General features: G+C 39.6%; 1 protein-coding gene and 1 long non-coding RNA gene across 9 annotated transcripts in view; one reads left to right on the forward strand and one right to left on the reverse strand.

Annotated features, from left to right (window-relative positions):
• LOC141567320 (uncharacterized) overlaps positions 1 to 4,642 on the reverse strand; it is a 32,943-nt gene extending 28,301 nt beyond the window's left edge. The window contains exons 1-4 of one of the 6 annotated variants that reach the window (XR_012489919.1): positions 4,332 to 4,641; positions 2,636 to 2,765; positions 2,168 to 2,387; positions 387 to 603 (exon numbers count right to left, since the gene is read on the reverse strand). This is a non-coding gene — a long non-coding RNA (uncharacterized LOC141567320). Of the gene's footprint in view, positions 1 to 386; positions 604 to 2,167; positions 2,388 to 2,635; positions 2,771 to 4,331 lie in introns of all 6 variants that reach the window. The other 5 variants (XR_012489920.1, XR_012489915.1, XR_012489916.1 and 2 more) reach the window with 5 other exon arrangements.
• A 36-nt stretch (positions 4,643 to 4,678) lies between these two features.
• Positions 4,679 to 22,535, forward strand: part of RNF216 (ring finger protein 216) — a 116,242-nt gene continuing 98,385 nt past the window's right edge. The window contains exons 1-3 of one of the 3 annotated variants that reach the window (XM_019753628.2): positions 4,679 to 4,829; positions 12,171 to 12,303; positions 15,214 to 15,344. In XM_019753628.2, the coding sequence (XP_019609187.2) occupies positions 12,216 to 12,303; positions 15,214 to 15,344 (219 nt within the window). In that variant the 5' untranslated portion in view covers positions 4,679 to 4,829; positions 12,171 to 12,215. Of the gene's footprint in view, positions 4,830 to 4,909; positions 5,978 to 12,170; positions 12,304 to 15,213; positions 15,345 to 22,535 lie in introns of those variants that run through there. The other 2 variants (XM_019753630.2, XM_019753629.2) reach the window with 2 other exon arrangements.

Here is a 22,535-nt window from a genome sequence, read left to right on the forward strand (position 1 = left end):
ATTGCGGTGGTGGTTGTATGGGCATGTAAATCTGTCAAAACTCACAGAAATGTACACTTAAATTGGGTGCATTGTATTGCATATAAATTACACTGCAATAACATTGATTTAAAAACAAAAAAAGCAATGGGCCAGAATGGCAGGAAATTACTACTTCTGAAAGCAGACAGTTCAGGAATAATTTTCTCCATGGCCAGACTAGCACCCCTTCATCTAGATAAAGCTGATGGTAATACAGTACGTAAGCTCTTGGAAACAAAATGATGATGCAGAAATTGGGAAAACAGCAGTCTTCTACTGTTACAAATGATTTTGCAGGTCGTAGCCACGTTATACTAATTGTAACCAGAAAATGAAAGAAAGGAAGCAGTGTAGTAATGACTCACAGAGGTGTATGGATTATACCACAGCTCTCTGGAAGGCTCAGGGTGCTCGTGTATGTTTCACACCTTCGGCCATAACGGCACAGAGGTATAGCCGTAGAGATGAGAGATTTCTGTAGAAGGAATTTCCATGCTTCTTCCCAGGAAAACAGCAAAACATCACTTGTTGACACTAGGTTTGTCTGCAGGGCATATCTTTTATCCTTTTTGATTCTTGATGCTGGTTAACATTAAAAGCAAAAAAAAAAAAAAAGAAAGAAAGAAAGAAAAGAAGAATTATTGACACAGAACTGCATTTTTCCCTTAAGTTAAAAACATGGAGCGAATATCCCTTTACTTCTGAATGATTCTATTTATAAATGATTCCATTCTTCTCTTAAAGAAGCTTATTTTCAGTTATACATTTCACACCTTGATTGGATTAAATTTTTACTTGTAGTTCATTGGTTTGTTTAATTATACATTTAAAAGAATTCAATAACATTGTCTTATTTCATGGAATCTATTTTTATAGTTACTTTCAGCTTATGGAAGTGAGACGTTTTCTATTTACAGTAGTGAAATAAAGTTTTCCTTTAAAATAAATATATTTTAAAGAAAAGTGAATCAGTCTACAGAAAAATATTACTAATGGGCCATAATAAATGGATTTGTGGGGGGACTCCTCAAATATCTGAGGTTTGAGAAAGGCTGTTTCCTTTTCAGCTCTGCTGCTTTGTTGTTCTGTGAGAGGGCAGGTATGGGCTCATTTGTGGCATCTTGATAAGATGGAGCAGAGTCAGCGAATCAAAAACAACAATAATTAACTGAACCTTCCGAAGCATGTGCCCTCAGACTATACCACCCTCTTTCTGTGCCACTATCTGCTGGCCTGCTGGTCATTCCTTCTCATTCATTAAAGATTTTAGGACCTGTTTTATCCCCACCTCCATTTCAGACATCTTTCTTGAGGATTTAATATGCTTTTCAACCATCTATCTGCACCCAGGCCTCTTGGTTTCATGATCCCTTTCCTTCAATGAGCTCGACCTCCTCTGTACGTCAGCCACCCACTCTCATAGTCACACCGAGGCTTCATCGTTACCAGCAACTGCACCATTTCCCAAATCTCTATTCAGGCACTCCTCTCTGACACCCGCCTATCTCTCCAGCTCCTTTCTTTCCCTGCATCTAAGCAGGAAGCTGGAGAAAGACCCAGAGTCTTACTGCTTGTCCTCACTTGATATTTATGATCACAGAACTCCAGGGCCATCAAGCCTGCTGCATTCCCCTGTCATTTCGCTCCCTACTCTTCACAAACCTCCAAGACCCTCTCCCCGACTTCACTCTCAGCTAATGTTCCTCCTTGTTTCATTGTGACTCAATTCCGTCATATTGAGTCTCTGAACAGCATTTGGCACCACTGATAACTCCTTTCGTCTTGGAACACTTTCTTTTCTTGGCCTCTGGGACACCACATTCTTCTGGTTTTCTCCTCCTTCACTGGCCTTTCCTTCTTAGCATCCTCCTCTAGATTCTAAATCTTGAAGTGACCCTGGGTGCCATCCTCAGCTGTCCTCTCTCTTCTATCTGTACCCATTCCGTAGGTATAAGTATAGCCAATCCCATGGCTTTATATATTATCTATATCTTAGTGACTCCCAACTCTAATCACTAGCCTCTGAATTTGCATGTCTTTCTGCAACTACAGACTCATATAGCTATAATCATGTGGCACATGACAATGACTGCATATACGATGGCAGTCCCACAAGACTATAACGGAGCTGAAAAAGTCCTATTACCTAGTGACATTGTAGCCCATGACTTCAAGGGATTTGCCAAGGAGGAGGAGGTTGCAAATATCACCAAGGCTATGGGTGAAATGGCAAGAGTTTCACCTGGGTGTGGATGCGGGTGACATGGAGGAGCTCTTAGAGGCGCTTCCTGAGGAGCTGACTAATGAGCTGTTGGAAATGGAACAGGAACGCATAGCTCTTAAAGAAGAGGCAGGAGAAAAGGAAACTGCAGGAGAAGACAAAGAAGAAGAACCCCTAAGAAAATTCAGAGTGAAGGCTTTGGCAGAAGCTTTTGCTGATCTCAACAAGCTCCTTAAAAGGTTTCAAGACATGGACCCCAGCACAGGAAGGTTTTTATTAATAAAGGGGAATGTTCATGGTACATTCATTACCTGCATACAAGCAAATCTATGACGAAAAAAGAAACGTGAAGCAAACCACCAGGGAGGGACGTATTTCTGAAAAGAGTGACACCTCCTCAAAAAGAAGAAGGTGTCCTCACAGGAGGTGACAGCTCCATATGTGTTACGGCCCCTGAAAACCTTCCAGTGGGACGAGATGGAGGCGGGGACAGTGACACGGATGGCCCTGAGCCTGTGGAGACCTAGGCTAACGTGTGTTTGTGTATTAGTTTTTAACAAAGAAGTTTAGAAACAAAATTTTTTAATAGAAAACAGCTTATAGAATAGGATATAAAGAAAGAAAATATTCTTGTACAGGTGTACAATGTCTTTGTGCTTTAAGCTAAGTTATTGGAAGAGTCAAAAAGCTAAAAAAATACTAAAATGTTTATAAAGTAAAAAAGTTACAGTAGCCTGAGATTAATTTATTACTAAGAAAGAAAACTATTTTTATACATTAAGCGTAGCCTACGTGTACAGTGTTTATAAAGTCTCCGTCGTGTACAGTCATATCCTAGGCCTTCACATTCACTCCCCACTCACTCACTGACTCACCCAGAGCAACTTCCAGTCCTGTAAGCTCATTCATGGTAAGTGCCCTACACAGGGGAACCATTTGTTTTATCTTATATACCACATTTTTACTGTACCTTTTCTATGTTTAGATACGTATATACTTACCATTGTGTCACAATTGCTTACAGTACTCAGTACAGTAACATGCTGTACAGGTGTGTAGCCCAGGAGCAAATAGGCTGTACCACACGCCCAGGTGTGCAGTAGACTTGGCCCATCTAGGTGTGTAAGTGCCCGCTTTGACAGTCACACAACGACATAACTGCCTAAAGACACATTTCTCAGAACATATTTCCCCCCCTTAAGCTATGCATGGCTGTAATTGCCTATTGACATCAGTTGGCAATTTAATATCTTCAAAACATGTTCACTTCTCCTGATGCTAACCAAAATCGGTTCCTCCTGATTTCTCCTCACATTTGTGAATGGAACCACCCAGGTGCACAAGCCAAAACCCTTGTAGTTATCCTTGACTCCTTCCTTTCACGCCACATCCAATCCACCTGCAAATCTCTGTTCTCCTTTAGAAAACAATCCTAATCTGATCATTTCTCACCACCTCCTCCCTGAATATGCTAGTCGACGTCACCATCGCTTAGTAGTTAGACGCCTGCAATGGCTTCCTAACGGGCTTTCCTGCTTCTGATCTTACCTTTTCATAGCCTATTCTCCAAGCTGCCAGCCACCACAGTGATCTTTGCAAAACATAAGCAGATACACTCACAGCCCTCTCCCAATTCTCTAGTAGCTTACCGTCATACTCATAATAAAATCCAAATTCCTTCTTCAGACCTTCAATGATTTGCCCCCTACCACCTCGCCAACTCCCTTCCCTGCTACTCCCCGCCGCTCTCACTGCACAGCAGTGCGTTTTTCTCAGACGCGGCGTATTCCCGTCTCGGGGCGTTTGCCCTCTCTATACCGTGTGCGTGAAGGGTTCGCCCTCAGGGTGGTCACCATAGCTCACCCCCTAACTTCATTCAGGTGCTGCTCAGTGGCCCCTCCTCAGAGGATGCTTTCCCTGACCACACTATTATCCCCCTCACGATCCCTTTCTCTGCTTTATTTTTCCTATATTTTTTTTCTGAACACTGCCTGCCTGAGCCAGTATTTTATTAAGTTGGTTAATCAGTTCACTGGTTACTTATTGACTTGCTAAAACGTAAGCTTCATGAGAACGGCGCCCTCCATACCTGTGTATCCCCAATGCCTGGAACAGTGCTTGGCGCACAGGAAGCCCTCCGAAAAAACTGCGTTGAATGAATGAGTTGCCAAAGGCAACGGGTGCAAATAGGTGCACATCCAGTAGCTTTCCATGGCCACCTGGCCCCCCATGCCCTTTTCAACTCCAGGTGTTTTGGGAGTCTCCGTTGCATGTGTCCTCTCGCCTCAAGGGGGAGTCGAGACTCGGTGGGCGGCGAGCGGCCAACGCCGCCGACGGCGGCCTCTCTGTGGTCTCGCTCCCCAAGCCCCTCCTCCCGAGCCCCCGCGTGCCTCTATGGCTCTTCCTGTCAGTAGTCGGGAGGGGGCGCTGTGCGCAGGCGCGCGGTGACGCCGCGGCGGGGCCGGAAGGAGTGCAGCGGCGGCCTCGGCGGCGGCGACGGAGAGATCGGCGTTCGATCCTGGTGACCAAAAGCTCCTGTGACAGAGGCCGCCGAGCCCGCCCCGCGAGCGGGCGAGTTGAGTGGCGAGTAAGTGTCGGCCGTGGTGCGCGCCGAGCTCTTCGGCAGGCTCTGTGAGGCGAGTGGCGTCTCCGCCCGGTGCCTCCATTAGCCCGGGGGTGGGGGCGGGGGCCTCGGCGTGAGGGGCGACGGGGGCGCGGAGCCCCGGGGTTCGGGCCTGGCCCGACAGCGGCCGGGACACGACTGGTTCTGTGGCCGCGCGGGGCGCCGCCGGGCGCCGGGCGGCCCGAGCAGCTGGGCCGGCGGTGAGGCGGGAGCGACAAAGGCACGGGCGGCCGGCGGACCCTCCGCCGCTCCCGCCACTTCGGGAAGTTTCGCGGGCCGGTTCTTCGGCCAGCTGCGCGAGTGCGAAAGCGCCGAAAGACCGAATTCCCTGGGCGACACCTCGCGGGAGGCGGTGTCCGTGAAGCGGAGCGCGGCCTTGAGCGCAGGGGGCGATGCACTGTGACTTTGAACTCTGGCGCCCCCGGCTCAGGGGGCTGACGGGCCGCGGTCCCCAGCCCTCCCGACGCCGCTCGGGAGTGTCTTCTCCAGAAAGCCGGCGATTCCTGCCCAGCCCCCGTGAGGACAGCCGAGTGTGTCAGCCCTCTGCCGCACGGAGAGTGACATCCTGATATATGTGCCCGCAGCGCCGGGCAGTGACCAAGAGCAGTGTTCCCGCGTGGGATGCGGCGGAACACGGTGTGGAGCGATTGTCGAAAACTTTGGGCCACTCACTGGTGGAAAGCCGCGCTGAGTGCAGGCGGGGTTCCGGTTATTTCTAGGGCCGCTTCTGCTCTAAAGCAGCCAGGACCCCGGTAAATAACTCGAAGACGTGGAGATAAGTGCCTGCCGCGATAGGGGCTGCCCCAGGCGTTTTGCGAAAGCGGAGAGAAGACTGACCCGGCTGGGAGGTTTCAGGACAGAACCCAACTTGTACCTTGCCTGCAGGAAGACCGCTAAGAATCGGCCTTGCTTTGTTTTGGGTTTTGTATAAGTCGTTTGTTGTGGCTGGGGGTGGGGAGTGGTTCAATTCGAGGAAATATAGCTGGAGAGCCTAGGGTCACTGTGGACCTCCCTGTAAACCTACACAGAGGCTTTGTATTATTATCCTGAAGGCGATCAGCAGCTAATGAAACAAGCCTTGCAGCCTCTGTGGAGAAATCGAATAAAAGAAGGTGAGGTATGAGTCAGGGAGACTGAAAATTTGTGAAATAGAATAGATGGGAGGACCTGTGTTTGCTGTGCGTACTTACTATAGTCTAGGCTGTGTTACGATTTTTACAGACATAACTAATTTCACACCTGACACTGTTATTGTATCTTCATTGTTAATGATAATGGGACAAAACTTGATACTATGTGCCAGCTGTTGTTCTAAGAATTTTCTGTATATTAACTCTTAATCTCATAACGTGGGTTTTTTAAAAAATTATTTTAGAAAGGAAGGAAATGCTTATCTCATCGCAAAGCTTGTAAGAATCAGAGCTGGGACTTGACCTCAGTTTGGTTCCAGTTCCTAATTATCTTGCAAAACCTGTGAATGATAATTTATTCAAAAAGTTCTTCTGGAGTATTTGCTTTGTGCCAGTCAGTGTTCTGTGTCCTGGGGCTATGGGAGTGAATAAGTTGCAGGGTCTCTCCTTCTTGGCATTTGTCTAGCGGAGAAGATGGATATTAAGCACAGCTTCTTAAGTAATTGTAGATTATTATTGTGTTAAGTACTTGGAAGGAGTGAGAGACGTGTGAATGAACACTAGGAACAGTCAGGAAAGGTTTTTCTCCGAGGAAGTGACATTTAAGATGAAGTGAAGGATGATAGAATTCATTTGGTCAGAGAGAGGCAGTGAAGAGTAGTCCAGCCAGAGAAAACAGCGGGAAGTGGAAAGGAGGAGGATGGCCTGTACTGAAAACAGCCATTATCACTGCAGAATGGTGAATGGGGGGGGCGGGGAAGGGGAGAGGTCTGAGGTCAGACTCAGCTGTGTCAGCAAGGGTCATATGAGTCAGCCTTTTGTAAGCCATGGTAATGATTTGGTTCCTACCTTGATGAGATTTGTGGTTTAAAAAAACAAACTCAGTGCTGTGTGAAAATGTCAGAGGGTAGAACCCATAGGCAGTATTGGGATAGAAGGGGCAGGGTGTCCTAAGTTCACAGAGGATTCAACTATAAAAAAACAATTGAAAACATCGAATTTCCCCCTTGTTCATCAGGATGTGCTCACTTAACTATCCTGGTTCTGAACCCATATTCAGTTGGCAATTAAGGAAAAATCTTGATGTTATATGTTAAACTATTTAGCCCACCCACTGAAGATTGTGAAGTTAATTTTTGGTTTAAAACCTTTCCTATTATAGGACACTGGTAACAGGCTATTTAGAGCTCTTTTAAACTCTGCTTAAACTCTAGATTAATTGTTTGCATAATTATATCTGTGATTATGGATGCTATTTTGCCTTAGTTCTTTCATTTTTGTCTATATTAAAATTAACACGCATTGCATTTTCTTATTCTGAACTCATCACCTGCCTTGTTCTTTCTTAATAGTTATCACCATCCTCCAGTCACCTGATCTCAGCATCTAGGTTACCTTTGACTCCTTTCTTTCTCTTGTCCTGATGGCCAATTACATAAAAAATTCCATTGAATCTAATTCTGTGGTCAGTATCTTGGATCTTTTTCCTCCCTCTACTTACTGTTACCTCTATTTCAGACTTCACTAGCTCTTGGTTCCTGGGTTTCCTGCCACCACATGTCTTCTACAGTCACTTATACATTGCAGTTAGGTTGATGGTCTTAATGCACAACTCTGCATTGCTTCCCAACGGGTAAATTTTGAGCTCTTCAGTTATCTATTGATGCATAGCAAACCACCCCCAAACTTAGTGACTTAATACAACAGTTTTATTTGTTGACAATTTTGTGAATCAGGAGATTGGGAAGGACTCACCTGGGCCTTTTTTTTTGTGTTGGTTTTTTTTTTTTCCTGGTCCACATGCTGTCAGCCGAGGTGGCTGGGGCTGGAGGATCCACTTCCAAAATGTGTCTTTACTGGAAGGCTGGGCTCACGACTGTCCTTGCCCTCTCCATGTAGTGCCAGGGCTTTCCATGGGGTCTCTCCAGCAGGGTAGTCCCACTTCCTACATGGTGCCTCTGGGTGCCAGGTGGAAGCTGCTGTTCTCTTAAAGGCTAAGCCTGGAACTGGTACAACATTTAGTACGGCTATCTCCTCTAAGCAGTCCCTGACTACCTGTCCTCCCCCAACTGGAATAGTCTCTTTTGGGGGGAGGGTTTATAATTATTTTACTGATTTCTTCAGTTTTTTTAATTTTTCAATTACTGTTGACATTCAATATTATATTTGTTTCAGGTGTACAACATAGTGATTGCACATTTATATAACTTAAGAAGTGATCCCCACCATAAGTCTAGTACCCACCTGACACCATACAGTTACTAAAATATTATTGACTATGTTCCCTATGTTGTACTTTCCCTGTGATGGAATAGTCTCTTTATTGCACTCATGACTTTATACCTTGTAGTATACTTAATTGTATGCGTATTTTCTCTCATTGATGGGACTCTCAAGTTCTTTGAGGAACATCCATGTTGGATTTTCTTTGTTTTTATTCACCATGATGCACAACACATTATTTACACCACATGGCAAGCCCACAATAAGTATTTGCTGAATTCTTTTAATCTATTTTAATTTTAAGTGTTAATGTAACTAATACCAATTTAATAGAGAAAAATCAGAAAATAGAAGGAAGCAAAAAATATAAACTACCTTAAACTTATTACTTAGAAACAGCCATTATTAACTTTTTGTTGTGTTGTCTTAATAGTGATTAAATATTAGTACAGGCTTACCAAGAATGGATATCCAAATATTGGTTAAGATGAGAAGCTAGTATTTCAATGAAAAGCAAAAATCATTTATAGATACTTAAAAAATATGCTAGCATGAGGCATTATTGGGGACTGGTATGATGGACACGTCAGCTTCTCCCAGCCTGTGCTTGGTTCTGCTTTGCCCACCTTTCCCTGCAATGTTTAAAGAGATTAATTCACTCAATTTGAAATATCTTTTATTACCCCAAAATCAGTGTTTGCAGAAGTGACAGGTGTGTTTAGGAAGGTTAGTCCAGAAAGCAGGAACACTATAAAAGCCCAGGACCATACAATGTTGTATTAGGAGCATGTGGAAGGAAAAATGGAGAAGCAACAAGAATAGAAGAATGAGAAAGAAATGATTTGTTAGAGAAAGACCCAACATTTGTCTCTGGTCCTGAGGAAGCAAAGATGCAATTTTGAAAGCCAGAAAATTACATGAGAGAACCATGGGTGATTCCCATTCTTTCTGATTTCCTTTGTTTACAAATTTTCTATAATGGGCCATACTTTTTGACTGAAGAAAATCCTGATGACTTGACTGTTGTCACTTCTCTGACTGGTTATACATGGCTGTGATTCACAGCTCTAGTCTCTGACAGAAACATGTTTTTGGAGCCACTCATTTATTCATCAGCGGTACAAGACACTGGAAAGACAACTATGAGTAAGACATAATCAAGGGCATATGGAGAGAACAAAATGTGAACTTCTCGTATTGATTCATCCATATAAGGAAGAAAAGGAGATTTTTAAAAAAGTTCGTAGGACAATTGTAGGAGGTGAAAGAACATAGAACTGTCATCTACTTGTCTTAAATTTTTACACTGTAGTACTACAGAAGATTCTCCACTGGTATGAAGTGATGAAATATGTGCTAATTTTTGGCTCTATTTTGGAAGCATTAACTGATACTTGACTATAGAGTATAATCATAAATGTACATACAATTTTTATAATAAAGGCAAGAGGTAAGAACTGAAATATTCTTTCTTGGGTGGCATTTCCTATTTCTGGACTCCACTTTTGTTTATTTTTTTTAGTTGTCTGATCAAGAAACAAAAAGACATACATAGTTTCTTGCTACTTCCAGAAAGAAAATGAAGTTTCTTTCATAGAAGGAAGGGTTTACTGTGAATAGTTATAATACTAGTGAAAAGTAACTTGGAAGAGGAACATAAACACCTGCCCACTCCAGTTTGGCTGTGTTATCAACTCTTGTTGTTAGTAAACACTGCATCTGTTGTGTAGTTGTGAAAACAGAGCTCTTCTTTTCATGGTATTTATCATATATAAGATGCTTTCTCATAATTTATTCTTCACAGCTTTACAAGATAAGAATAGCTATTTCCATTTCACAGATGGTAATTGTCATAATGTGACACTTGCTATGTTCCAGGCACTATGCTAAACACTTTATTAAAGTCAATTAAATTTTAAAACAACCATGTTCTCATTTTACAAATGCAGGAACTAGGCCCGAGAGATCCTGCAATTTACAAAATAACTGATTCACTAAATGGTGAAAGCAAGATTTATACTTAAGCATTCTGATCTGAAGCCCAGATCAGAGGACTGACTGTTGGAGTTGAGTGACCTTTACAGAGAAACTAGTGAGGAGTAAAAATTCCGTTAATAGGCTGCTTTTCTCACTACAGCTTAGGGCCACTGTATGTGCCACCATGAGGAATCTTGCTTTTAAAGCACCGGTAGTAATCTGCTTAACTACAAGCTTGACATTCTAAGTAAATTAGATGTAAAATAGATCACATTTCCATTTGATTTCCAGTGTAAAATTGAAAGAAACTACTTATGGTAAAAGAAGTAAGACACTTGACTATTGGAATTAAGTGTTCAAAGTAGTTTTTAAAAATTGTATTTGAAGAAAAAGTAAAGTACTTGAGTAGATGCAGTACCAGATCATATTTGGCACCAGATCTCTTTCCTTAGGTTTGGATTTGCAGTTTTTTAAAATTGAGATACCTTTGTCCAGTCATAGATCTAGAAAGTTCTCTTGTAAAACTACATAGTCTTGATTGACAACTTTGTATTCTCTAAGTTGGAAAAATGCTGATATTATTTGACTATTACCTCTTTGAAAGCATTTAATGAGAAGCTGGAGTCGGGGGCCTACCTCCTCTAAAGCACATGGTTTCGCCCAGGAAGGCAAAGAAAATTGAGATATTCGTAGAGAAGAAGAAAAACGTTGAGGGAGAAGGTTACGGATAGGATCATGGAACTAAAGAGTCCCCATAGTGGTAATAATTGTATCCCGTTGGTTCTTATTTATTGATTTTCATCTAATTTTTATCAAAGTGAAGCAAGAAAATCAAACTGCAGACTTAATTAAAAGCAATAATTCTTTCTTCCTGATCCACAACTACTGTTTCACAAAAGTAACCACTTCCCCCATCCCCACCTTATAATGGATTTATTTCCCTTAATTTTTCCATTGTGAAATACAACATGCACAAAGGTGTTTCGCCCAAACAACTAAGTTTAGTCCCATGCCTAAACTATCTAAATGGAATCATTCAGTGTATTTTTTATGTCTGGATTCCTTCAGTCAACCATTATGTTTTAATATCCATCTATGTTGTGTGTGACTAATAGCTTCATTTTTTTTTTTTTTTTTTTTTCTGTATAGGTTTTAATTGTATGAATATACCACAGTGTATGTCCATTTCATCATTGATGTGAGTCCCTTTAGATTTGGGGCTCTTGGAAATAATGTTCTGAACATTCTTATGCATAGACCTGGTACATATAAGCATACATTTCTATTCTAGCAGTGGATTGTTGGATTTTTAGGGGTTATATATCTTCCACTATAACTGCTAAAGCACCAAGCTTTTTTTGCACAGTTGTGGTGCCAATTTATACTGTCACCAACAGTTCACGAGGGTTCCCTTTTTTCTACGTCCTCACCAATACTTGTTACTTGTTGACTTTATGATACTAGGCATTCTCAGGTGTGAGATGATATCTCATTGTCATTTTGATTTGCATTTCCCTAATGAATTGTGATGTTGAGCATCTTTTCATGTACTCGTTGGCTATTTGAATGTCTTAGAAAAAAGTATTTGAGTCCTTTGCCCATTTTTAAGTTGGATTATGTGTATTTTTGGTATTGAGTTGGATGAGTTCTTTATGTATTTTGGATTTTAACCCCTTATCAGATACATGATTTGTAAATATTTCCTCAATTCCATAGGTTGCCGTATCGAGTTTTTAAGTGTATTTTTTTATATGTCCCATCTGTTCTTTGATTCTTTATTTCTCTTTTATATGTTCTTTTGCATTAATTAGTTATTTTTCTATTTTTCCGGGTTTTTTTTTCTCTTCTATTAGCTTTTTAGCTTTCTTTTTAGCAATGTTTTCACCATAAGTTTAGAATGCTACCTTGACCAGATATGTGGGAAGGGTTTTGATACTCCCTCATTCTTAATGGGGTTTTTTTTCTTCTTTTTTAGACCCTTTGGAACAGTTGATGACCATGTTTAGGTGTTAGCAAGCACATGTGTGTATGTCTGCATTTGAACATGGCCGAGGGAAATAACAACGAGGAGGTGATTCACTTCAACTTTCACTGCCACCAGAGACAAGGTAAGGGTTTTTTCTCACTTTCCACCTTTTATTGTTGCTTTTTCTCTAAGACTACAGTTACTGTTTTGAAATGAACCTGTTTTGTACCATGTGGAACCCAGAGACACTTCATTTTTAGACCTCAGAACGTCAGGTGTACATAGACTCATCAGACTAGAATTTTGTGTCACATGGTGATACTGGCCGACATGAATGATGTTGAACAATTTTCCATCATATGAAATACAGTTTGGGGAATGTAATCAGCAGTGTTGTAAAGATTATGTAAGGTGCCAGATGGGCACTGGACTTAGGGAGATCACGTCGTAGACTGTGTAGATGCTGGACCAATGTGCTGTACACCTGAAGCTGAAGTAGAATAATATTGTACATGAACTATAACTAAATATATATATATGAGTATATATGTAGTCACGGGATGTGGAGTATAGCAGAAGGAAGATAGTCAGTGGTATCGTAACAGCTATATAAGATGTCAGAGGGGTAGAAGCTTGGGGGAGAAGGGTTATCACTTTGTGAGGGGTGTAAATGTCTAACTATTAATATTACGTTGCTTTGTATACCTGAAACTAATAAAAAAAGAATTTTCCATCATAAGTAGATTACTAAGCTATTAATTAGCAGGCTAAAGTGAGCTGTGAATGTGCAGTCACGGGATCTTAAAAGGTGGAAGTATGAGAACAGTGGCATTTCTCTGTTTTTGAAGGAGTGGTGACTGTAAAGGAATACTCCTCCGGGCCTGTGTGATTCCAAAATGCTAAGAGTGGTACTTAAGCATTTTCGGTCTTCATACAATGGAAGCTTAATTTCTTTTTTGCCAGAAGATTTTAGTTTAGCCTTACAGGGAATTTTAGGATGTGTATTCTTTCATTTTTCAATGTTGTAAATTTGGGGAAATTCATTGATTCTTAAAGGGAAGGGATCCTGCATTTCTGTAACTTCTTTCCAAAATGGATATGAAATTTCCTGTGAAATCCTAATTCACATTTACACATTGGCTAAAAAGAAAAATTTCATTCCGATGAGTAGGAAAAGATCATTTTTTGCAAGTACAAATTACATGGAAGAAGAGGTTGTACCAGTTTTTTCGTTATTTTCCCAGTGATAATATTTTGTGCTTATGAAGATAATTTTTTTTCAACAGAGGGTAAATTAGGTAGATTTGGCTTTTGGAAAAAATGAGCACATTTTATTAAGCAAATAAATTGAGAAAAATAAATTTGCTTAAAACTGTGCAAATTATGAGCACTATAAAAGAAATACTGATTTTTTTTAGGATTTTATTAATAGTGTGTTTTAACTTGGTAGTTACCAAAGTTATTGTACCTAATGTATTTATCAAAATTGACCCTTTTTTGAACCACAAAACAAGTTTCAAGTTTCAGAGGATTGAAATCATACAGTATTGTATAACCACATTGAAATTAAGCCATAACTCAATTAAGAAAATCCCTATATGTGTGGAGTACATTTCAGAATAACCCGTGTTTCAAAGAATCATCACAATGAAAATTGGAAAATATTTTGAATTGCATGATAATGAAAATACAGCCTGTTAGAGCTTAATGAGATGCATCTAATGTCATGTTTTAAAGGAAACAAATATGCATGAGAAGACCAAAACTGTCAAAACTAAAATACGTTTATTGGATAAGAAGTAAAGCTGGGAACTTAATAATCTAAACCAGGGCTCAGCAAAGTGAAAAGGCCAGATTGTCACTATTTTAGCCTTGCAGTTCCAATACAGATTGGAACTAATCACCTATGCCATTGTAGCATGAAAGTAGCTATAGATAAATATATAAATGAAAACGTATCTGTGTTCCTGGAATGACAAAGTAACAGGTACTATTATACACTGCTGGTGGGAGTGTAAATTGGCACAAACAATTTGGCAACTTGTTTGGTACTGTCTACTAAAATTAAACATATGTTTTCTCTCTGACTCAGCACTTCCACTCCTAGAAGGTACCCAACAGAAATGAGAGACATGTACCAAGAGACATGTACAAGAATGTTCATGACAGCGTTATCCAATATAGCCAACACTAGAACCAATCCAAATGTCCATCAACAGAAGAAAACTTTTATGATAGAGTCATGTAATGGTGTTATGTCCAGCAAAGAGAACTACTGTGACATGCAACAGTATAAATACACCTCAAACATCATATTTGCAAGAAAGCCAGAAACAAGAGAATGTATACTCAAAAAACAAGCAAAACTAATCTACAAAGTTAAGAGACTACTTACTAATGTGCTAGAAATGTTATATTTACTGATTTAGGGATCGTGGTCACATAGGTATGGACCTTTTGTATTAATACATGGAGTTATATATACATTTGAGTCATAGACTTTGCTCTGTTATACTTTAATTTTTTAAAGTATATTTTTAGAAGCTAATGTGTTCATATATGGTGTGTTGGGGAGTGTCTTGTCAACCATTGGGCTTCACTGTAAGGTGATAGATTTCAAACTGATTTTTTCATTGGGTCCCAGAGGTGGTTTTCTATAAGTGTCCTTTTCTTGGGCTCATTCATTCAGAGAGGAAACTGCAATTTCCTGCATATAGAATCTAGGACAGTCTGCCAGCATTCAGGGAATCAAGCAGCAGAAGGAAGCGGGGTCTTATTCATTATGCTGTTTCAATCGTACCCCTTTCCTCTTTGGACCCCATGCCTGGTGTCTAGTGCCTCTCTGCCTCAGAATCTCGTTAGAATGGACCTCCACAATGCTGGTCTTCTGGAATGGCCAAGTGAGGATATTGGGAAATTGAGAAGATAAGTTAATTTAATAGTAGCCGTGAACTTGGCTTTAGGTTTGACCCTTTGTGTGCCAAAGCTAAATTAAAGGACTGAATGTGATTATGCTCACCTCCTTGTAACAGTGTTCTCTGCCTGCTTTTAGACTGGATCAATCTCAGAGATGGACCCATCACCATATCTGATGACTCAGATGAGGAAGGGGTTCCTATGCTGGTCACCCCAGCTCCTCACCCACATGATGAAGACCTGGATGATGATGTCATCCTGACGGAAGTGAGTTTTCTTAAATTTACCATGATGAGGCGTTCTTGCAAGTTAGTGATCTGATTGCTTCAGCCACTCAGTATTGGGTATTGGGGCCTTGTTGTGGAACAGCTGAGAGCACTGCTGGTGCTGCACTCAGAGCACGCTTCTTTGTACTTGTTCTGTTTCTGAGAACAGCCCCTTTACACCCTGCCTGATGTCCCCTTAGCTTCAGAAGCCATATATTTTGGTCTGTTTTCTGGACTTGACTTCTCTATACTATTGCTCTGTCTGACTATTCATGTACTAGTCCACATTATTGTAATTACTACAACCTTATAATTGTATCTTAATATCAGGTAGTGCTCATCTTCCCTCATTACTCTACGTTTTTCAGAATCCTGGATATTTTTCTGCTTAGATTTTTACATAAGTTTTGAGATCAGCTTTTCTATAATAATTCTGATAGATAAATAGATAGATGACAAATTTTATGGTTATACTTGTAGAACAGTTTTTATAATATTGACCTTCTCTAACTAAGAATAAGTTTTGTTAATTTAAAAATCTGTTGGTTTTTATAATATATTTCATACTCAATCACCTTATTTTTATTGTCTATGGTCATTTTTTCAGTTGACCCTGATAATTTCTCAAGGGATGGTATCTGATCTATCTGCGGGTGATAACTTACACTTTTTTCCTTTCCAGTTTTTATGCCTACTCTTTCTTTTGTCTAATTATACTAAATGATAACTCCTCAAAAAAATTTTTAAGTAATAGTAGTAATGGGAATAAGAAAAACAGCCACTGACATAAATGAGAATACTTTATTATTTCTTCACTAAGTGTGGTGGTGACTTTTTGCTCGAGATAACATTTTTAAAAACAATGTTAAGTAAGTAGTCTTCTACTTAATTTCAGATTTTTATTAGTGAATATAGAATTCTGTCACATTCAATTTCAGCATCTATGGAGATTATCATATGATTTTTCTTCTTTGATTTGTTAATGTGGTAAATTATTCTTTCTCTGGATAGACTCCACTTGGTAATGGTATTATAATGTAATGGTAATGTGCTGGCAGTTGCCATTTGCTAAGATTCTGTTTAGGGTTTTCTCCATAGATCTCATGAGTGAGATTGGCCCATAGGTGTATCTGTGTGCTTTGGCATCCTTGACAGATTTGTTTTTATAAACATGATTCTGACTTTATGAAAAGAGTTGAGTTTTCTTTTTCTGTGCTCTGATATACTTTAAGTAACATTGGTGTTAACTGTTCTTAAAGATTTGATAGAATTTACTCTGAAGGTGTCATCTGTGCTGTTGCTTTTCATGGAGGACAGTTCTTAAAAACTGTCTCAGCTTCCTCTGAGGTAATTGACATGTTTAGATCATCTGTTGCTTTCAGTATCAATTTTATTCACTCATTTTTTTCCTCAAAAATCACTTCTTCAAGACTTTTTAATGTATTTAATAGAATTAAACAACATAGCTTGCTGTTCTTTCTACTTTCTTTGAATCTATGGTGCCTCCGTTTTCTTTTTCTATTTTGTGTACTTTGTGTTTTTATCCCTTTTTTTCTTGATCCCTTCTTTTCCTTCCTCTACAAAAGAAACAGCTCTGAGATTTATTTCATAATGTTTCCTTTGTTTTCTTATTCATTTTTCTTTTGTCTTTATTCTTTCCCTCTTTAGCGTATTTAACATACTTCTTTAGCATTTATTTTATGATCCTTTTACTAACTTCTTGAGGTATTGATTCTTTATTCATTCTTTTACGTTATTCTAGTTATCGCTATGTAATATATCACCTCAAAACTTAATTAAAACAACTGCAGTCGTTTTACTGTCTCGTGGTTTCTGTGGATCAGGAATTGGAGAAGTGTTCAGCTGGGTCATTCTGGCTTGGAATCTCTCACGTGGCTTTTTTTTGCCTCCCTTCTTCCACCCCTGCCCTCCCCACCCCCATACCCCCTTCAAGCCACTGTTTCTCAGTCTAGTTGTGTAGGACACAGCTCCCTGGCCCATGCGGGTCTTATGAGCCTTGTGCTCCCCTGGCTGAGGCAGTCGGTCATCAGTCGTCAGTCGCCGCTCACAGCGGCTCACGGCAACTCTTGACAGGTGCTGGCCGCTCACACTGGCTGTGGGTCACTGGCCGCTCCTGGCAGCGCACGGTAGCCCACAGCAGCCCACGCCGACCACTGGCTGCTCACGGCAGCCCAGCTCCACGGAGAGCCGTTGTTCACAATCTTAGCTATAGAGGGCGCAGCTCATTGGTCCATGTGGGAATCGAACCGGCTACCTCAGCATTAGGGGCACAGCACTCCAACCACCTGAGCCACCAGTCTGGCCCTCTCACGTTGTTATTGTCAGAGGTGTGGGAGCTGGGACAGTGTTAGACTAGAGGCTGGCAGGCATTGCTCTCTTCAAGGCTTCTACATGGGATCTCTCTTTACCTTTTTAAAACAACTTTATTAAGATGAAATTCACATACCATACAATTTATTCATTTAAAGTGTATAGTTCAATGGTTTTTAGTGTATCCACAGAGTTCTGCAACCATCAACACAATTTTAGAACATTTTCACTACCCCCAAAAAAACCCTGTGCCCATTAAGCAGTGACTCCCCATTTCCCCCATCTCCCCCCCACTAATCTTTCTCTATCTCTAGATTTGCCTGTTACGCATATTTCATATAAATAGAATCATACAGTATGTGATCTTTTCTAACTGGCTTAGCATTTTCAAGGTTCATTCATGTGGTACATGTATCATCAGTACTTCATTCCTTTTTTAAAACAGCCTCATTGGAATATAATTTACATACCATACAATTCGTCCATTTAAAGCATGCAATTCAGTGACCTTTAGTATCTAAACAGAGTTGTGCATCCATCACCACGGTCAGTTTCAGATCATTTTTATTACCCCCAGAAGAAGCCCTGTTCCCCTTAGCTGTCATCCCCCAAGCCCCCATCCTACCCAGTCCAAAGAACCATTAATCTATCTTTCGTCTCTATAGATTAACCTGGACATTTCATATAGATGAAATCATACAATATGTGGTCCTTTGCAGCTGATTTCTCTCATTGAGCATGATGTTTGCAGGGTTCATTTGTGGTGTAGTATGAATCAGTACTTCATTCTTTTATTCCATTGTATGGATATACCACATGTTTATCCATTCATCAGTTGATGGACATTTGGGTTGCTTCTCTCTTTTTTTTTTTTTTTTTTGGTATTATGAATAATGAATAATGCTGCTGTGAACATGTGTGTAGAAGTTTTTGTGCAGACATATGTTTTCATTTCTCTTGGGTTGTGTCTCCGTCCGCTTGGGCTGCTCTAACAAAATACCACAGTTTGGGTAGCATGTAAACAACAGAAATGTATTGTTCACTCTCTGGAGGCTGGGAAGTCCAAGATCAATGCACCAGCATAGTCGTGTTCTGGTGGAGGCCCTCTTCCTGGTTCATAGCTGGTGCCTTCTCGCTGTGTCCTCACATTGGTGGAAGGGGCTAGGGATCTCTCTGGAGCCTCTAAACTCACTAATCCCATTCATGAGGGTTCCACTCTCATGACTTAAGCACCTCCCAAAAGTTCCGCTTATAAATACCATCACCTTTGGGGTTTAGAATTTTAACATTAATTTGTTGGGGGAGCTGGGAAGGATGTAGACATTCAGACCATAGTAGGTATGTATCTAGGAATACAGACCATAGTAGGTATGTATCTAGCTGCACCATTTTACATTCCTACCTGCAGTGTACGTGGGTTCCAATTTCTCCAAATTCTCGCCAACAATTTTTTTTTTTTTTTTTTTTTACTACAGCCATCCTTGTGGATGTGAAGTGGTATGTCATTACAGTTTTCATTTGTATTTCCCTATGGCTAGTGATGTTGAACAACTCTTTTGATGTTTATTGGCCATTTGTATATCTTCTTTAGAGAAATGACTACGTAGATCCTCTGCCCATTTTTAAAGTATGTTGTCTTTTTATTATTGAATCTTTATACTTCCTGGGTACTACTTCCTTATCAGATATCCGATTTGTGAACATTTTCTCTCATTCTGTGAATTGTCTTTCACTTTTTTGATAGTGTCCTTTGAAGTACAAAAGTTTTAAACATTGATGAAATTCAGTTTATCTATTTTTTCCTTCGTCATTTGTTTTTGGTGTCATGTCTAATACATGTGATCTATTTCAAGGGTTGGTTCAGGCTTCCTCACATCGTAGAGGCCTTAGCACTAATATAAATTAGTGCTTTAAACTTCTGGGATAATGCGAAGACTTTAGAACACTTTATATATTTACCTCCCAATTTAAATACTGTTTTTTATACAGATTTTAATTCTGTATACATTTTTTAAAACCCTCAACATGTTTTTTGTTTTATACAGTCAATATTCACTTTGCCTTCTCTAAATCTTTATCTTTTTTGTTGCTCTTCATTTCTTTCTGCATCTATGGCCTTAAAGCTAAGATTATTTTTCTTCTGCCCAAAAGAACTTTTAAGATTTCCTTTACAATAAATCTAATATTTTCTTGAGTATGAAATCTGTGGCAGTTATATTTTCTTTTAACAGTAGGAAGAGACTGTTCCAGTGTTTTCTGGTTTCCATTTTTCTGTTGAAAAGTCAATCAATCTTATTTTGTCTTTTGAAGACAATATATACTGAGGCTTTTAAGAATTTATCTTTTTTTACTTGATTTCTGCAGTCTACCTGTGTTATACCTACATTTCTATTGTTTGGGGTTTTTTTTTATTTAGCCTCTTAGATCTTCAAAACTGAAATCAAGTCACTGTCCTTGAATATTTGTATTTTTCTTCAAATATTGCTTACCTCTTTCCTCTTCTAGAACTCCAGTTACATAGTTGGTAAAACCTTTTCACTGTGTTGTCTTCTGTTAATCTAATTTTTAATCATTTTATATCTATGCCTTATTTTGTCTATTTTCTTCTAACCCATATTCCCATTCACTTATTTTTCTCTTCAGTTTTGTTTATTTAAAATGCTATATACCCATCCATTGATTCCTAATCTCAGTTAGTGTGTTTTTCCATTCTGGAATTTCCCTTTGATTGTTTCTTTGTTTCTAACAAGTGCTAGTTCTCTGCTGAAATTCTCAGTCTAGTCTTTTATTCCTTAAACATGCTAAGCATGTTATTTTAGAATCTGAGTCTGATAACTTCACTGTCTGAAACCTCTGTAGGTTTGTTTTCTCTTGTCACTTCTCTTGGTTTGGTTTTCTGTTATGTTGCATCAACTTCTTGTATGCATAGTTATTTTTTATTGAATGATAGTCATTATATGTGAAAATTTGTGGTACTAGATGATTTTATCTTTCTTCAGAGAGAGCCTACTTTTGTTTCTTAGAGGTTAGGGGTTAGCAATCTCAGATGCAGGGATTTCATCTATCCAAACTAGGATTCGGTTCCTGGGAGGTCCAACATGTATTTCCAGTTTACCCTTATTCAGTCCCTTCAAGGACTCACACTAGAGCTTGAGATTTGCCAGAACCCTTCCGAACCATGGTGAATTCTGAATTTTGTGTCCTTAGCTCCTCAGTAAGGATATCAAAATTTTGCATCTTCTCATTCCTTAGCCACGCCTGGAATTGGCAGATGCATCTGTAGGGAAACACTATCCCAATGTGGGACTCGTTTAGCTGGATTTCTTCCTCCTAGATCCTGTCCCCCTATATCTGAGGCTTTCAAGTGGGTGTTTTGGTTTTGGTTTTGCTTTGATATTTTGACCAGGTTTTCTGCTTTTACTTAGTAGAAGGGTTGATCTGAATGATCTAACATGCCATTACTGGAATCAGAAGTTCACTGTTGTGTTTTACCTACGTGCTTTCTGAATCACTGTGTTTCAATAACTCTTAACTATATAGTTGGCTTTTACTTAGTGGTTCTATTTAAAGAGACTTTTCAATTTAATAGGTGAATTGATCTCATTTGTATTTATTGTGACTGTTTTTAGTTCTCTTATAGTATTTAATATTCTTTATATTTTTATTGCTTTTAAAAATAATGTTTTACTATATTACCTATATCTTTGAATTTTTGTTTTTTTAATATTGGGAGTATGTGTTCTTGCTGATTGAAAGGTTTTTAATCTAGTTTTATTTTTTTAATTCTTCTAGTAGTTTTATATTTTCAAAGGTGTCCTTATGTGTCATTTGATTTATCAGCTTTAAGTGTATCTTTTGACCCCCAGCTTTTTTTCACTTCCTCTCCTAACTTTTGGTGATTACCTTATTTCTACAAAACCGTGACTTAAAACATTTATATTAAAGAGTTAATTATTTCATTACTTCTTTGTGTCCTTGTTTCTATGTTTTGTCATTTTATCTGTGTAGTACTGATTTTCTAGTACATGTTACTCATCTACCATTTCTTTTTTTAATAGTTAGGTATCTTTATGTAGTTTCTGTGCTGGTTGTTTTTTATTATTACTCAACTTTGAATGCAATTGAAGTTTTCTTGAACCAGTTCTTTGTAGGCACTTATGTTGGGGAAGGGCTCAGGCACTGTTCTTGGCTCACAGGAATTCTCCTTAAAGGTGATAGAGGACGTGGGGGGGTGGGCTGTTTGTACATGTGAGCTTACATTTGTTTAGCCTTTACTTCTTGCCACCTGGCAGAGGTTGCTGCTTCCAGAGCATCTCAGTTTAAAGTTCTCTCCATCCTTCCTCTGACAGTGATAGGTGTCCTCATTCAGTCTAACCTCCTCATAAAACTCCTTGCTGCCAAATGGGGTGGAGGTTCCCATTGTTCCAAACAAAGGATTGTTGGTTTTGGCCCCCAGGGCATACCACCTATTTTGGAAAACTTGCCTTTGAAAATTTTTTGCCTGTCTGAATCTTTCTCTGCCTTGCGTGAAGTCTGTGGTGGTTCTTCCCTCACTTCGTCTATCAGTTTCTCATATATATTGTGATTTGGGATTACAAATGTCTGCTGGTTTCATCAAAGATTATCAGTTTTGTATCTCATTCTCTTCCATGGATTGGGGTGATTTCAGAGAAGGGCCAGAGAGAGACGCCTTAATTCCACTATCTTATAATTGGACATCCATTTCCATTTTTTAAATTTACAAGCAACACCTAATTACATTCTTTATAGAAATAGAAACAATACAGATAAAACTGAAGTCTGTCTTCACCAGCCCCTTCCTGCCTGGGGATTTCCCAGAAGAACCGTTGTTGTCAGTGTG

This window comes from Rhinolophus sinicus, linkage group LG10, assembly GCF_036562045.2.
Source record: "Rhinolophus sinicus isolate RSC01 linkage group LG10, ASM3656204v1, whole genome shotgun sequence".
Taxonomy (NCBI): Eukaryota; Metazoa; Chordata; class Mammalia; order Chiroptera; family Rhinolophidae; genus Rhinolophus; species Rhinolophus sinicus.